Source organism: Microplitis mediator, chromosome 6 (genome assembly GCF_029852145.1).
Source record: "Microplitis mediator isolate UGA2020A chromosome 6, iyMicMedi2.1, whole genome shotgun sequence".
Taxonomy (NCBI): Eukaryota; Metazoa; Arthropoda; class Insecta; order Hymenoptera; family Braconidae; genus Microplitis; species Microplitis mediator.
Window position 1 is genome coordinate 20,141,726 of NC_079974.1, and position 16,894 is coordinate 20,158,619.

Genomic DNA, 16,894 nt, shown 5'->3' on the forward strand with positions numbered 1-16,894 from the left:
TAAGTGCGCATGCGCATAGTTTACTTTTTAAGGGAGAAGGGATATCCGTTAACTAGGGAATTCCACGAAATTTCCGCACCTTCACTGTCCGAGTTAATGGAAGTCGACTGTAATTTAATTTCTTCAATTGCATTAATCTGTTTAATAATATTCCATTGCTTTAACGAAGTTAACACTCTGAAAGTGGAACAAATATTTTTTTAATATTGTTCTTATTAATCTAGTCATTTTCATTTTTTTTTGTTACTTGTTATTGTTAGCTGGCATATTACAGCAGAATAGAAGATAGGCCTAAACAATATTATCTAATATAAAGTTATCTATGCCAAGAAAAATCGTTCATTTTTAATTGAACTTCTTTTGATAAGCTACAGTACCAAAGTAATTATATATTTTTCTAGTAGAAAGATGACATTAAATCTGACTTACATTAGTCATACCACGAGATTAAATTTCATATTGTACCGAAATATCAAATATTCCCATCAAAAGTATGTCACTATAGTTATTCAATAATTCGATGTTTTCACTCTGTATTATATACATGAAATTATTATTTAGTGAGTTACTTAAACATTTTATAAATTGAAAATACAATATTTTAAGTTTAATCATTAAGATTCAAACGAATGATTTATTAAAATAATTATGTTTCAAATTTACATCTGTTTCTATTGAATATAAATTTATTTAAGTATTAAAACTCTGGATTAGAGTGAATTCGGATTGAAATAAAATCCGTATTCACTCCCGATTTTTTACAGTGTAATTGTATGTGACAATCATTTTTTTTCAATGTAATGAACGAAACATATTGGGTCTTTTACCTCATTAAGAGGTTTAAAGTCACCAAAAATTTTGTGGGTCTTTTGGGAAAATATTTCTCGTAGCATATCCTTGAAGACATTAAGCCGATGAGGATAGCCAGATAAGCGAAAGTGATTTCGTTTCTCTGGATCATCGTTATTCTCATCCAAAGACAAGAAGTAATCTTGGATAACCAATTGGGGCACACCGGAAACCAATAAGATTGAGATTTTTATTTCTTTCATATGCGGACTCTAAAAAAATTAAAACCCATCGATTATATTTATTTTAAATATTATACTAGTGGAATATAATTTTTTTTTAATAATAAATTTTAGATAAATAATAAAATATTATAGCGTAAACTAAATTTATGGACACTTACGTTATAGTAAATGCATCTCGCTGGAGCAACCGCACCATCCAAAATATTATCATAATTTCTGTGATCGATAAGAAGAAAGCCACCTGGTTTGAGACACATCTCAAAGTTTTTAAATACTTGTTTATGTTCTCTGTGATCGCCATAAGTATTATGGACGTGGGTGATACTATTACCTAAACAAATCACAGCATCAAAACCACCGCCAATAAGATGTCCAATATCTTTAGTCAGTGTTAACATATTGGCTTCTTCGATAACTAACAAAAAAATAAATAAATTAACTTTTCCAAGCGGCATAAAAAAAACATCGTTGACTTTTTGCTGAATTTAAGTCATACACTGTAAAAAATTCGGAGTCAACGCAGATTTAATCAGGAGTGAATGCGGCGTGAATGCAGAACGAATGACTGCTTATTTATTTCATTTCTTCGAAGGCTGATTAACTTCTAAAAGACTTTTATTTTAATTTTAAAACTCTGCTAAAAAAAAAACTCCTCCTCTCTGAATTCAGAGTGATTTTTTTTTCTAAACTCCGTAACTCCGAGTAACAGAGTGAATTTGGAATCGAAATAAAACTCGTAGTCACTCCGAATTAACTCCTAATTTTTAACAATATGATAATAGAATAAATAAAATTACCCCATTCATCAAAACCAGGTTCTTTTCTTCGCTCCCATCGGTCTTTGAGCGCATGTTTGAGCATTTTATCACAAGCATCAACACTGACAACTTGGAATCCTTCTTCAATGAGCATTTTAGAGTCAATTCCTGTGCCGCAGGCAACGTCGAGGATTCTCTTGCAACCCTTTTCACGTAATAAACCAACTAAAAAGTCTTTGTAAACTTGAGTACGTAGTTTTTCATCTCCAGTTATAGTTTTCCAGATTTCAGCAGCTATTCCATCGCCATACTCATCCCGTACACCCTCAGCAGGAACCCCAGGAGTACGAGTACGAAATACTAAATCCATTTTTCAAAATATTTATTATTATGCTCGGTAATTTATTCGACCAGTAGACCAGATATTAAGTCGTAAGATACGTTAAGACTGATTCCAATGTTACTGAACAGCTTATTTATACACTGAGAACAATATATGCCATTAATCATACTGATAAACGAAAGAAGAAAGAAGAAAATATAAGATATAATTTAATTTCTTCGATAGCATTAATCTGTTGAACGGTATTCCGTTGCTATTACGAAGTTAATACTCTGAAAGTGGAACGAATATTTTTTTGATATGGTTTTTATTAATCTATAGTCATTATTATTTTTTTTTGTTACCTTTTATTGTTAGCTGGCATATTACAACAAAGCAGAAGACAGATGTAAACAATATCATCAAATATAAAGTTATTATTTATTTACGAATCCACCATGTATGTAGGCATTGCCTGTCACATGGTATACAATATTTACTCAGCTAATTTTTTCCTATACCCAGTTTTTTGTGCGGCTGTGGCCCGACTTGTGCTTTATACTGTACTGCATCATTACGGTGATGCCCTACAACCTCCCTCGTGCAATGGAGGTGCAGTGGCATAGGAAAACCACAGAGAAAACCTGGCCAGTACAGTTATCGGTTTGGGTGAAGCTTCAGAGATTGATAAAATTCCCATTTTACCGATCAGTGGATCTTCATCCCGCGCCTAACGGTCAGAGACCTTCGTTCGAACCTGACGCGTAGCTTAGCGGTCACCCAGCCAAGTAGCGATCATACTCGATGCTTCTAAACTTCGGTGATATCCCGAGCCACGCGCGTGCCAAACGACTGCCTCAGCCGCTTCAAATATAAAGTTATTTATGCCATAAACAAGCATTCATTTTTAATTTAAGGTACGAGACCCAGTACCCGATCAGGGAAATAGTACCCGATCACTCGTGTATTCGTATATCTATATTTACTGAATTTTACTAAATATTGATTAGGGTGCTCCGTTTGAAACGAAGATTTTTTTTTTTTTCGTTCCCCATCAAAAATCTTGTTCTACATGTAATAATAAAAATTCAGTGAAATTTTGAGCTCTTAATAACAATTTTAAGAACTGGAACAACGTCGTTGAAGTTTCCCATGCTAAAAGCATGTAAATTTTGATTCTTTTCTTTCTATCGAATAAAACTCAGCCCCATATTCACGTATCTTATCAGTTCAAAGTTTTCTTGGAAGAGAATTGTAGCTCTTTGAAAAAGCCTGTATGTGCTTAGCAGTACCTTCAACTACAGCCCTCGTGGAAGCCTTGAAAGTCTAATTTCCTACGAAATTAGTGGTTTTTTGTTGTTAACTTGTAAACGGTTGACTTTTGGGAAAAAAAGTACGTGACATTTTTTGTAGGAAATTTAGTCTTCTACAAAAAAGTTCTTATAAGTCAAATCTCTAAAATCAATATTTAAAAAGATATATGAACTTTAACTAAGTAAAATTCGAAATTTTAGCTAAATTTTAATGTTCAATACTATACAATATGTTCAGTTATTAACTTATGGTAAGTATCAATTAATATATATTTATATAAAATATAAAATGCCCGTAATTATTAATCGAAATTGTTCTTAAGTACCAACCTCATTTGCAATTCTTTTGAAAAATTGAATGATTAAAACACAGGTTTGAAGAATCTCGTTCGAATTTTCGATGTTCTTGGGACCTAACAGATGGATTATGTTAAAAAAACATGGTTTATGTAATGGTTTTAAATTATAAAACCGTTAATCTTGACATTTACCTAAAATTTCGAATTTTACTTAGTTTTTTTTTTTTTTCTCTCTTGCTGGGTTGTTTGCCCAGCTGGCCTCTGGGTTATCCCGTACAGCCAATGGTTGTGTATGTGTTAAGCGTTGTGTGAGTATTCTCGCGGGAGATTTAAAATTTAAGTCGGAGGATTGTCGTCCTCCTCTGCGACTATGATGTGAGTCAGATTGGTTATGTGTTTGATGTCTATTGCAAATTGAGTAATTTTATTGATGATTTTTTCGTTCTCGCTGAAAGCGAGGTTCCGGATGTCGTAGGGTGGCTGGATCTTTTCTTTTGCTAGGAATTGTTGAAAGTCTTCTGTAGCTGCTTTGGTAAGACTGCAGTTGAAATATAGATGATTTATGTCTTGTATTTCGTATCCGCAGTCACATGCAGGATCGTTTATAACTTTAATTTTAGTTAGGTACTCATTAGTACATATGTGACCTGATCTTATCCTGTTTATTAGTGTTATTGATATTCTTTTTAAGTTTTTGTTTTCGAACCATGCTTTCTTATTGCTGTTAGCTGCTGTGGATTTGTATTTTCTATAAGTTTGACCTGCTTTTTTGAATTCTTCTTCATTGTTTTGTGTATTTTCTTCTTTATATTTCTTTTCTATGGACCTAACATAAATTTTATAGTTTGGTTTGATGTCTAAGTAGGTGCCGTCCATTCTGGCTTGGTTTGCCAACTCATCCGCTTTGTCGTTGCCTTTGATGCCTATGTGGCTTGGGCACCACCAGAATTCTGTTTCCCTGCCAGCTGATCTGAGTCTGCTCACAAGGGATTTTATTTCAAGGATGATTGGATTAACTTTCCCAGAGATGCCTACGTAATTTAGAGCTGATAACGTGCTCGCTGAGTCTGTGCAAATCAGAAGATTGTTGCTGTCCATGTTTTTTGTCGTTTTTAGAGCTTGAAGTATTGCTACAGCTTCTCCTTCTGCTATGCTAAATTCGTTTGATATTTTGAATTTTTTATCCATTCTTGGCATCGCGGATGTGAATGCGATGCCGATGTGAGAGTCTTCTTTTGTTTTGGAGGCATCCGTGTAGATTACAGTCCAGTTTGGTCTGTTTTTAGCTATTTCTCTTTCAAATTCTTCTGGGTTTGCCTCTTTCTTTTTTATTTTTTTACCTATTTCGATGTTCTGTTCTATGTGTTCGAGTTGTGGTTTCAGTGGTATCTCAAAGCAGGGTAGTTTGTCGTATCTTTCGAGTTTGGATATGTTTTGTTTTTCTTCGTTCCATACTTTATGGAGGAAGGATACGCCGGTCTTTGTCATAAATTTCCTTTCTCTGAGGTTTTCAGCTTCTACTAATTTTTGATTTAGAGGGTGGGATTTGGAGCAGTATGTTCTGGCTAGGTATCTGCTGGTCAGAATTTTCCCTCTAGTCTCGGCAGTTGGTTGGTTAGCTAAATCGCGCAAGACGACTATTGGTGTTGCTGGGTAGCAGCCTAAAACAACTCTAAGCGCTGCATTTTGGCCTCTTTCTACTTGTTTTCTGAGTGTTTGACATGCTGTTTGGGTACAAAAGCATGCCCAGTCTGCTCTTGCTCTGGTGAGTCCTTTGTAGATTTGAAGTAGAGTAGATGGGTGCGCTCCCCATGCTTTCCTTGCTAGTGCTTTCATTACGTCAACACTTCTGTTGATATTACGTCTCACTTCTTGGATGAAAGGTTTCCACTTTAGTTTAGTATCTAGAATTACTCCTAGAAATCTCGCAGTATCTGATCTTCCAATTACTGCATTGTCTATTCTGACCTGTATTCCTCCTTGAAGTCTTTTTTTCCTGCTTAAGATCATGAGTTTTGTTTTAGTTATTGATATTTTGAGATTTATTATTTCTAGCCAAGGTTGAAGGTGTCTAAGACCATCTTCCAAGTTGTTTATGCAATCTTGTTCATCGTCTCCGACTGTGTATAGTCCCGCGTCATCCGCGTACATGCCTATCTTACATTTTTGTCCTATGTGTTTGTCTATATCTCTTACATATGTATTAAAGGCAATTGGGCTTGTCACTCTACCTTGTGCTGCTCCTTTTTTTATTCTCCTGGTGTCTATTATTTTTCCGTTTCGGTAAAAGTTTACTGTTCTTTCGCCTGCGAGGTTGGCTATTAGTTTTACTATTTTTAGGGGTATTCTCAGCTTTCCTATGATGTCAACCAGTACCTGAGGATTCATGTTGTCATATGCTCCTTCAAAGTCAATGAGTAATAGGCCTATCATTTTCTTTTTAGCGAATGCGTTGTAGGCTTCAGTTGTTAGCATAGCTATGTTGTCTTGGCATGATTTACCTTTCCTAAAACCAAATTGGCTGCTGGGAATGATTTCTTCTGTCTCCATAAAGTACTCCATGCGGTTGAGAAAAGCTCTTTCAAATATCTTAAGCATGCATGAGGCTAGAGAGATCGGTCGTAGTGCTCTGCTTTTTGGTTTTGGTATCAGGCATATGTCATCTACTAGCCATTCTTTAGGAATGTCTCCTGTTTCTAGTATTCTATTGAATATGCGAGTGAGAGTTTTTATGGCTGTGGGTGGGAGATTCTTGATGACTTCATTGGAGATTTTATCTGTACCTGGTGCTGAGTGTGGTTTGAGGTGGCTGATGATTGAGTTGATTTCTTCTGTTTTAAAAGGGAGCCAGATTCCTTTTATGACGTTCCGGCCAGCTTCTTCTGGAATAGTGATGTTCAGGTGTTCATCAGAGTCGTTTAGTGGGGCTAGCTTATCTATTGCTTTTTTTTCTTCTTCTATGTCTTCTTTTGAATAGTTGTCTGGTGTTGTTTTTGTTTTTCCATCGTAGCTTCTTATTATGTTCCAAATTTGTTTTATCGGCATTCGTGGATTTATTGACTCGGCAAATTTCTTGCCTTCTTCAAGTTTTATTTTCCTTAGCTTCTCACCTGATTCTTTCATTGTTTTTTGTAGTTCATTCCAGTTTTCTTGAGTTTGGTTTTGTTTGTAATTTTTGAGTGCGATTCTTCTGGTCTCTATTATTTCATCGCAGTCTTTGTTCCACCAAATCTTGCTTTTGTTGTTGTTCCGATTTGTGTGTTTAGGTGTGGGATGGTTGTTGTTTGTTTCTTTAGCGCCGTTTGATATTAGTTCTTTTCTTATTATGTTGCAGAGTTTAGAGTATGCGGTAAGATGATCGGTTTCTTGAAAGTCTGTGTTATTTAAGGTGTTGGATATATTCTCTTGGAATTGTGTCCAGTCCACCTTTTTTGTCAGTATTTGCGGACGTGTGTGTTTAATGTTCTCTGTTGCATTTGACATGGTTATTTGGACTGCGATGTGGTCGCTATTTAAAGTCATGTCTGTCATTTCCCAGGTGAAGTCAGCTTTTGAGTTTTTGATTGTGATTGTTATGTCTAGCGCGTTGTTGCCGTGATTGTGATTTATGTAGGTATGGCTACCGTCGTTTAATACACAGAGATCCAGGTCTTCCAGTACTGCTGATAGGTTTGACCCTGATTCTGATGTTCTTGTGCTGCCCCATTCCTCATTGTGAGTATTGAAATCGCCTCCGATTATGATGGGGCCTTCGTTACTTATGCTTAGTAATTCTTCTAGTAAAATTTTCCAGCGGTTTGTGGTTATTCTTTTGTTGGGTGGGATATAGATACTTGCTACGGTCAATTTTTTGTGATATAAAATAATTTTGATTGCAATTATTTCAAAATCTTCGTCTGAAAATATGGGGTGATCTAGTGAGACTTCTTCATATTGTAGTCCTTTTCTAGTTGCTATGGCTCCTCCCACTCTGTTTTCTCTATCTTTTCTGCTTAAGTTCATTTTTGTTATCCCATATTTTGTTTCTTCAGTAAGCCAAGTTTCAGATAAAATTAAAATGTCGTTGTTTGTGCTGATTTTCGGTATGAGGTGAGATTTGTTTCTCAAGCCCCTGCAGTTCCATTGTATTATTCTCAAATCGGAGTTCGTTTGAGTCATTGTGCTATAGTTTCAGTAGGATGGGAGTGGTAATCTCCCACTATTGAATTTGGAATTTCATTGATCTTTTGGGTTTGAGAAATTTCAGTTGACAAGACGCTTAGTGCTTCTTGTTTGTCTTGGTTCATGAGTTGATTGTTGGTGCTGTCAAATGCTGTGATTTGATCTTGTGTGAATTGGTTGAGTTCCACAGCTACGAAGTTTGTTTCTTCTACTCCGTTCGTTGTTAGTACCAAGATTGGTGTTTGTTGAGTATTTGTGTAATATTGTGTTTGTTTTTCTGATGCTTCCTCCTCTTGATTGCTGCTTTCCTCTGTCCAGGATTCTGGAGAGGAGAAATCGGGAGGTTCGTTGTCATCTGTTGTCTTTTCGATCTTTCTAATTTTCCTTCTGGTCTCAAAATTCCTCTTTGAGTTGTTCTGAGGCTTGGATCTTTGTTGAATTTTCCCATTGCTGCCTTGGAAATTTGAATTGCTCCATGTTGGTGGGAGCCAGGCTGCTATTGTATGGTTGTTTGGAAAAATCCAATTGTCTTCTCCTCTTGGTTGTCTTTTTAGCCATTTGCTTGTCTCTTCTAGGGTGATCAGCCCTTCTCTTTTTATTATTTTTTGCGCTTCTTTTCTGTCGATGTTCAGATGAGCACTAATTTTGTTTGTTATTCTAGTGTAAATTTTTGATCTGCAGTTTTGATCGGTTGCTTTATGTTGTTCTCTGCAATTGGCACAGTGGATCTTGGCTTTGTCGCAGTCTTCTTCGCCGTGTTCTTCAGCGCAAATTGGGCATCTTTTTTTGCCACGGCATTGTTTTTCTAGGTGGCCTAGTCTTTGGCATTTGCGACACTGTTTTATTCTTGGTTCGAATGGGACGATTTTTATTATCGTTTTGAATATCTTAAGTTGGGTGGGGAGTCTTTCTCCCTTGAAGACAAATTTGATCGTTTCGGTAGGAGTTCTTTCAGAGTTATTTAGTGGGCAATTTCTTGGTGGAGGTCTTGTGAATCTTTCCATTTTAATAATCTCTATGGGATGATGGTCCCAGCTTAAACCTTCTCTAATTAGTTTTTCTGTGAGAGTGGTTTTTATACCTTTCCCTACTCCGATTCTTGTGGTTTTGTAATCAGGGATGTACGCTATCCAGTTTTCTGGTAGCCATGTCTCTTGATATTCCACAAGATTATTTGCTTCTAAGGGGTTGTCATACGTTACTTGAATTAGATTGGCCCCTTTCCTGTCAATTCTTTTAATAGCGGAGTCTTTGTTTCTTAAAGCTCTGCCAACGTCCATTGGATGTAAGTTTCCAATGTTTTTTTTCTTTGTTTCATTTTGGTCTTCCTTACCATTAGAGTAGGTAATTAGTACGGTGAAGGGAGCTTTGCTTGCGTTCGTGTATCTGTTCTCAGATTTATTTATCTTAATTTCTGTGGCGTCTAGATGGCTCTGTAAGCTCGTTCTTTTCCTGCTTCTAGAATCCTGGCCGTTTGGTGTTGTTGCGGTCATTGGATTGTTTTCTAGGTTATAGTCTTGCATTTTGCGCGACTTAACGTTTCAATAAATTATTTCTGTTGAAATAACTCGTTTTCACTAAAGAATTAGATGCTATGAAAGGCGCTCTTTATATCTTGTAGATATGTGTGTTTTGATTAATTATCTATTCGCTTTTCATTGCACTTGAATGTAGCACGCATGTGTCACGTCCGACGTCTTCCAATCGAATCCCCAATTTTACTTAGTTAAAGTTCATATATCTTTTTAAATATTGATTTGGGTACTAGTTCCTACTTGATCGGGTACTAGTTCCCTAATCAGGTGATAGGACTTTTACCTTAACTTTTTTTTATAAGCTACAGTACCAATATAGGGTAGAGGCACCGTTTTTGGTCACTTTAGGGCCTGTTTTAGACACTTGAAAAATTCAAATAAAATAATTTGTAAAAGACGCAGTAACATAATCAATTTTGTAAATATGTTTAAAGATACTTCTATCCCACCACTGAAATGAAAATTTTATTTCACACTTTTTCATTAATTAAAATAAAGGATTAAATGTCCAAAAATGGAGCAGTGGCCACAAATGCTACCTCTACCCTATTTATATTTTTTCTAGTAGAGATATGACATTAAATCTATGAATAATTTACATCAATCACACCACGAGGTAAAATTTCATATTGTACCGAAATATAAACAATTCACGGAAAAACTATATCACTATAGTTATTCATTAATTTAATATTTTCACTGTATATTATATATATGAAATTATAATTTAGTGAGTTACTAAAACATTTTATAAATTGAAAATACAATATTTTGAGTTTAATTATTAATATCTGAACGAATTATTTATTAAAATAATTACGGTTCTAATTAACAGCTGTGTCTATTAAATATAAATTAATTTAAATATTAAAACTTCGGATTGGAGTGAATTCGGATTGAAATAAAATCCGTATTCACTCCCGATTTTTTACAGTGTAATTGTATGTGACAATTATTTTTTTTCAATCTGATGAATGAAAAATACTGGGTCCTTTACCTCATTAAGAGGTTTAAAGTCACCGAAAATTTTGTGGGTCTTCTGGGAAAATATTTCTCGTAGCATATCCTTGAAGGCATTAAGCCGATGAGGATAGAGAGATAAGCGAAAGTGATTTCGATTCTCTGGATCATCGTTATTCTCATCCAAGGACAAAAAGTAATCTTGGATAACCAATTGGGGCACACCGGAAACCAATAAGACTGAGGTTCTTATATCTTTCATATGCGGACTCTAAAAAAATTAAAACCCATCGATTATATTTATATTAAAAATCATATTAGTGGAATATAAATATTTTTTAATAATAAATTTTCGATAAATAATAATAAAAAAAAGAATAAAATATTATAGCGTAAACTAAATTTATGGACACTTACGTTAAAGTAAATGCATTTCGTTGGAGCAACTCCACCATCCAAAATGTTATCATAATTTCTATGATCAATAAGAAGAAAGCCACCTGGTTTAAGACACATCTCAAAGTTTTTTAATATTTGTTTCTGTTCTCTCTGATCACCATAAGTGTCATGGATGTGAGCAAAACTGTTACCTAAACAAATCACAGCATCAAAACCACCGCCAATAAGATGTCCAATATCTTTAGTCAGTGTGAACCAATTGGCTTCTTCGATAACTAACAAAAAAAATAAATAAATAAATTAACTTTTTCAAGAGGCATGGAAAAACATTGTTGACTTTTTGCTAAATTTAAGTCATACACTGTAAAAAATTTTCGAAGTAAACGCAGATTTAATGCAGCGTGAATGCGACACGGAGTAAAATTACCTTTTAAAAGAATTTTATTTTAATATTAAAACTCCACTAAAAAAACAAACTCCTCATTTTCTCTGAATTCAGAGTTAATTTGTTTTTAAATCCGTAACTCCGAGTGACAGAGTGAATTTGGAATCGAAATAAAACCCGTAGTCACTCCGAATGAACTCCTAATTTTTTACAGTATGATAACAGAATAAATAAAATTACCCCATTCATCAAAACCAGGTTCTTTTCTTCGCTCCCATCGATCTTTGAGCGCATGTTTGAGCATTTTATCAGAAGCATCAACACTGACAACTTGGAATCCTTCTTCAATGAGCATTACAGAGTCAATTCCTGTGCCGCAGGCAACGTCGAGGATTCTCTTGCAACCCTTTTCACGTAATGAACCCACTAAAAAGTCTTTGTAAACTTGAGTACGTTGTTTTTCATCTCCAATTATAGTTTTCCAGATTTCAGCAGCTATTCCATCGGCATACTCATCCCGTACACCCTCAGCAGGAACCCCAGGAGTACGAGTACGAAATACTAAATCCATTTTTCAAAATATTTATTATTATGCTCGGTAATTTATTCGACCAGTAGACCAGATATTAAGTCGTAAGATACGTTAAGACTGATACCAATGTTATCGAATAGCTTATTTATACACTAAGAAGCATATTGCAGCGCATCATACTGATAAAAGAAAGAAACAAAAAAAATATGAGATAATTTGATTTTTTCAATGGCATTAATCTGCTGAACGATATTACGTTGCTATTATGATGTCTATTACGAAATTAACCTTCTGAAAGTGGAGCGAATTTTTTTTTGATATGGTTTTTATTATTCTAAAGTCATTTTTATTTTTTTTTTTTGTTATTTTTCTTTGTTAGCTGGCATATTACCACAGAGTAGAAGACAGATGGAAACGATATTATCAAATATAAAATTATTTATGCGATGAACAAATATTCATTTTCAATTTGACTTTTTTAACTTCCCGCTAAGAGAATTGTTAATTTTCAAAAACTCGCCAAGTTGTTGGTTTCACCCCGATTAACCAATAAATGATCATAATTTCTGTGATCGATAAGAAGAAAGCCACCGGGTGTAAGACACATCTCAAAGTTTTTTAATATTTGTTTCTGTTCTCTCTGATCGCCATAAGTGTCATGGATGTGAGCGAAACTGTTGCCTAAACAAATCACAGCATCAAAACCACCGTCAATAAGATGTCCAATATCTTTAATCAGTGTTAACCAATTGGCTTCTTCGATAACTAAAAAAAAACAAATAAATAAATGAACTTTTCCAAGCGGCACAAAAAAACATTGTTGACTTTTTGCTGAATTTGAGTCAACAACTGGTTACATGATCGTAATTTTCTTTGTGTTGTTTGGGTGAATTAAAAAAAAATAAAAGAAATTATGATAGAATCAATAATTTCAATTTCTACACAGAATAAAACAAAATTTCTATTTATTTTATTATGAAATGAAAACAAAAATTTTCTAAGGACTGAACAAATTTTTTTTTCTCACCCCAAAAAAATGTTTGGTTTAGATTCATCATGCAAAAATTTCTTAGGTCAAGTAAAACTTTTCTTGACGCGAATAAAAATTGTTTGCGTCATTATCCGACTTCCTATAATTAAATTTTATCAAAATAATTCTAAGGTAAATAACTTTCGGAAGCTGTATCATGTAAAAATATAAACAACCTTCGGAAATTAAATTTTCTACGAGTCTTAGGACTCGATATTTAAAAAAAAATTCAATTAAATAGTAACTGTAAATAAATTATTTGAAAATATTATCTTGGAGTTCAATAACTGCAATAATAAAAAAAAAACATCTTCATAACAGATATAAAAAAACAATTGCAGTTATTATCGAATAGTATTGAATGTTATCTATTCCTTGTACTTTTATCTTTTATAATTGCATTGAATAAAGTTCAGTGAGATAAGAAATGAATCAATTCATCTTTTTGTTCCAATTATGAGTGCATAAAAAAAAAATTTCTCGACTGAAAGTAAATATTCTTGATTCAAAAAAATTTATTCGAAAACCTTAATTCTTTATGATAAATATAAATCTACTCTGACCAAGAGGAATTCTCTTGGATCAAGAAAATCTTGACTTGGTCTTCTAAAGTATTTTTTTGACTCAAGATAACTCTTATGCCTGAGTATTAAAATTTCCACTATAAAAAATTTTCGGAGTGAACGCGGATTTAATCAGAAGTGACTGCAAAGCGGATGGCTGCTTTTTCATTTGAATCGTTTATTTGAGAAACCCCATATGTCAAGAAAACAAAATTTTTCAGGAAACACAAAAAACATTTTTTTGGAAAAACTTGACATTAAAATAATAAATAAATAATTAAATACAATAATGTTAGCGTTTTTGGAAAAAATTCCAACAAGAAAAATTTAATTTTTTAACTGAAACTACTTAAAAAAATTATTTAAAGTTGATTGACTTATGGGGTTTCTCAACCAAACGGAAAAAAAAGTTATAAGATCATTGTTTTTTTAAATGTTTCCACTCAAATCATTTATTACACTGATAAAATGAAGTATTAAATATGTATTTGAACTCTGATACTCAAAAATTACAACAAATTATAATTAATTTAAATATTTTAATTAGTCATATAACAGTTAACAATAAAACAACATTTGAAATTGATTTCCCAAAAAAGCGCGAATTTTAAATAAAAAAAAAAAAAAATTATTTCTGTAAAACTAAAAAGGCATATATTTATTTGACTCATTGACTTATGGGGTTTCTTAATTAAATGAAATTGCTGTCATCCCGTTAATTTTTTTTTAAACGCAGATTTGATGGATATTTCGATTGATTTCTATAGAGGGGCATCCAAAGAACCCAATTTCGTAAAAAACATCTTATGGGGTTTCTCAAATAAACGATTAATTTAATCCCTTTATTGGGATTCCTTGGGGAAGGAAAATGAACTCCTAAAAGAATTTTATTTTAATATTGAAACTCCGCTCAATACTCCGCTGAGAAAACTCATTTTCTCTGAAGTCAGAGTTTATTTGTTTTTAAATCCGTAACTCCAAGTGACAGAGTGAATTCGGATTGAAATAAAACCCGTAGTCACTCCGAATGAACTCCTAATTTTTTTTACAGTATGATAATAAAATAAATAAAATTACCCCATTCATCAAAACCAGGTTCTTTTCTTCGATCCCATCGGTATTTGATCGCATGTTTGAGCATTCTATCAGAAGCATCAACACTGACAACTTGGAATCCTTCTTCAATGAGCATTTTAGAGTCGATTCCTGTGCCGCAGGCAACATCGAGGATTCTCTTGCAACCATTTTCTCGTAACAAACCCACTAAAAAGTCTTTGTAAAGTTGAGTACGTTGTTTTTCATCTGCAATTATAGTTTTCCAGATTTCAGAAGTTCTTCCATCGCCATACTCATCTCGTAAACCCTCAGCAGGAATCCCAGGAGTACGAGTACGAAATACGAAATCCATTATTTAAAATATTTATTAATATGCTCGGTAATTTATTAGCCTGCTAGAGTAGACATTAAATCGTGAGATTCGTTAAGACTGATACCAATGTTATCGAATAGCTTATTTATACACTAAGAAGCTTAGTGCAACGCATCATACTAATAAAAGAAAGAAGAAAATATAAGTAAAACTTTAACTTTTTCAATTAAATTAGTTTGCTATTACGAAATTATCACGCTGAAAGTGGAACGAATATTTTCTGATATTGTTTCTATCAATCTAAAGTCATTGTTTTTTTTTTTAGTTGTTCTAGTCAGCTGGCAAATAACAACGGAATAGAAGATAGACGTTAACAATACTTTTAAATATGAAGTTATTTATGCGATGATTAAACATTTATTTATCATTAAACTGTTCTTTGTAAACTGCGGTACCAATTTATATAGATAATTTTCTAGTAGAAATATGACATTAAATCTATGAATGATTTCATCATTTTCTAGAAAACTTTTACGATGAATAGAAAAAAGTTTGAGAATTTTTTTAATGAATACTTTTACTGTCGTAATTTATTTTTAAAATTTCAGCTGTCAAAAAATTATTTTATTGTTTACTGATAAAACTGGAAAAGTATAAAAATTAGTAATTATATAAATTTTTATATTTTTAAATTAAAAAAAAAAAATAATTAACTGAGAGAAATAAATTGGAAAATTTTTAAAATTTTTCTTAAATATTTTCGGTGACAGTGACCTATAGAAGTAACAATCAAATCACTATCCTTATTTATTAATTTAATATTTTTACTATTTATTATATATACGAAATTATAATGTAGTGAGTTACGAAAACATTTTATAAATCGAAAACAGTATTTTAAGTATAATGATTAATATTTGAATAAATTATTTATTTAAATAATTATGTTTCTAATAAACATCTGTTTCTATTGAATATAAATTTATTTAAGTATTAAAACTTCGGATTGGAGTGAATTCGGATTGAAATAAAATCCGTATTCACTCCCGATTTTTTACAGTGTAATTGTATGTGACAATTATTTTTTTTTAATCTGATGAACGAAAAATACTGGGTCCTTTACCTCATTGAGAGGTTTAAAGTCACCGAAAATTTTGTGGGTCTTTTGGGAAAATATTTATCGTAAATTTCTATATTTTTAAATTCCTAAATAAATAATTAACTGAGAAAAACAAATTGGAAAATTTTTCTTAAATATTTTTGGTCACAGTGACCTGTCAAAGTGAAAATTAAAATTAAACTAATTTTCGATAAATTTACGGATTTGTTGTTTTTTATTGATACGAAAAAAATCCAGTATCTAATCTCAGAATTTCTTAAAATTTTTATGCCCGTAATTTTATATCATTAATTATTATCATAGAGACATGGCATGGACTCAATTTTTCTTATTCTCTTTTAATATAATATAGATATCAGATGTATATTCAGTGATAGAATAATTGAAGTATTAATTTATTTAGAGAAGATTAATACGATCGACTTTTTTTGGCGCCTAATTTAAATGAATTGCGAATCATATAAATAACTTTGTTTCACTCAATACTTGGCAATAAAAAAGAGTTTAAAATATGAAAAGGCACAAATTCAAGTTAAGACCTTTCTAACGATACCAAAAAAAAATTTTCCTTATTCTCTTAATAATATATATTAGATTAAAATTAATGACTGTCAAAAAAAAATGTTTTAATAAAAAGACGTTATAAGGAGTTTTAACATATTTTTTATGATCAATTACTTTCAACGATTACATCAATAAAATCATCATGATATTGGCAGTTTTGTAATTTTTTTTTCCTTCATCTTCTACATTATTATTATTTTTATAATGTCATATATTATTACAATAAGAGAACCGTAAATATGTAACGAAAAATTTATGATATAATGAATGTAATTTAATTATCCTCGAACAAAAAGTATTAGCTACCCATTACCATTTGAATTTAAAAAAAAAAAATGTCAAATTATTAATACATATGAAAATAAAAAAAATGTTGTTAAAATTTTCTATCTATTTACATTCTACTTTTTTTTTTAATTTTCTTTACTCTGCTATTTTAAAAATTTAATAAAATCGTACCGCTCATTATAATTCTACTATATCGATTCATGTTTTTTTATTATTATTATTATTATTATTATTATTATTATTATTATTATTTGAATTCATT

At 32.2% G+C, this 16,894-nt stretch overlaps 4 protein-coding genes across 4 annotated transcripts; all 4 read right to left on the reverse strand.

Annotated features, from left to right (window-relative positions):
- Window positions 1–609: 609 nt before the first annotated feature.
- LOC130669344 (glycine N-methyltransferase-like) lies at window positions 610–2,252 on the reverse strand. The gene is made up of 3 exons (XM_057472165.1): window positions 1,832–2,252; window positions 1,193–1,449; window positions 610–1,061 (listed from the first exon to the last, which is right to left on the reverse strand). The coding sequence occupies exons 1-3, from the start codon at window positions 2,160–2,162 to the stop codon at window positions 783–785; spliced, it is 867 nt and encodes a 288-aa protein (XP_057328148.1). The 5' UTR covers window positions 2,163–2,252; the 3' UTR covers window positions 610–782.
- A 5,628-nt stretch (window positions 2,253–7,880) lies between these two features.
- Window positions 7,881–9,986, reverse strand: LOC130669342 (uncharacterized). Its single transcript, XM_057472163.1, has one exon. It carries the CDS (start codon window positions 9,408–9,410, stop codon window positions 7,881–7,883), a length of 1,530 nt encoding a protein of 509 aa, XP_057328146.1. The 5' UTR covers window positions 9,411–9,986.
- A 205-nt stretch (window positions 9,987–10,191) lies between these two features.
- On the reverse strand, window positions 10,192–11,832 carry LOC130669345 (glycine N-methyltransferase-like). Its single transcript, XM_057472166.1, has 3 exons — window positions 11,407–11,832; window positions 10,800–11,056; window positions 10,192–10,653 (listed from the first exon to the last, which is right to left on the reverse strand). Exons 1-3 carry the CDS (start codon window positions 11,735–11,737, stop codon window positions 10,375–10,377), a joined length of 867 nt encoding a protein of 288 aa, XP_057328149.1. The 5' UTR covers window positions 11,738–11,832; the 3' UTR covers window positions 10,192–10,374.
- A 148-nt stretch (window positions 11,833–11,980) lies between these two features.
- LOC130669347 (glycine N-methyltransferase-like) lies at window positions 11,981–15,049 on the reverse strand. Its single transcript, XM_057472168.1, has 2 exons — window positions 14,369–15,049; window positions 11,981–12,463 (listed from the first exon to the last, which is right to left on the reverse strand). Exons 1-2 carry the CDS (start codon window positions 14,697–14,699, stop codon window positions 12,207–12,209), a joined length of 588 nt encoding a protein of 195 aa, XP_057328151.1. The 5' UTR covers window positions 14,700–15,049; the 3' UTR covers window positions 11,981–12,206.
- Window positions 15,050–16,894: the final 1,845 nt, after the last annotated feature.

Excerpts from the sequence above, each read along its gene's own strand:
- LOC130669344 (XM_057472165.1), bottom strand. The coding sequence starts at position 2,162 with ATGGATTTAGTATTTCGTACTCGTACTCCTGGGGTTCCTGCTGAGGGT. Across the intron at positions 1,450-1,831 it reads ACCTGGTTTTGATGAATGGG|TTATCGAAGAAGCCAATATG; the intron begins GTAATTTTATTT and ends TTTTTTTGTTAG. Across the intron at positions 1,062-1,192 it reads CGAGATGCATTTACTATAAC|AGTCCGCATATGAAAGAAAT; the intron begins GTAAGTGTCCAT and ends TAATTTTTTTAG.
- LOC130669342 (XM_057472163.1), bottom strand. The coding sequence starts at position 9,410 with ATGCAAGACTATAACCTAGAAAACAATCCAATGACCGCAACAACACCA.
- LOC130669345 (XM_057472166.1), bottom strand. The coding sequence starts at position 11,737 with ATGGATTTAGTATTTCGTACTCGTACTCCTGGGGTTCCTGCTGAGGGT. Across the intron at positions 11,057-11,406 it reads ACCTGGTTTTGATGAATGGG|TTATCGAAGAAGCCAATTGG; the intron begins GTAATTTTATTT and ends TTTTTTTGTTAG. Across the intron at positions 10,654-10,799 it reads CGAAATGCATTTACTTTAAC|AGTCCGCATATGAAAGATAT; the intron begins GTAAGTGTCCAT and ends TAATTTTTTTAG.
- LOC130669347 (XM_057472168.1), bottom strand. The coding sequence starts at position 14,699 with ATGGATTTCGTATTTCGTACTCGTACTCCTGGGATTCCTGCTGAGGGT. Across the intron at positions 12,464-14,368 it reads ACCTGGTTTTGATGAATGGG|TTATCGAAGAAGCCAATTGG; the intron begins GTAATTTTATTT and ends GTTTTTTTTTAG.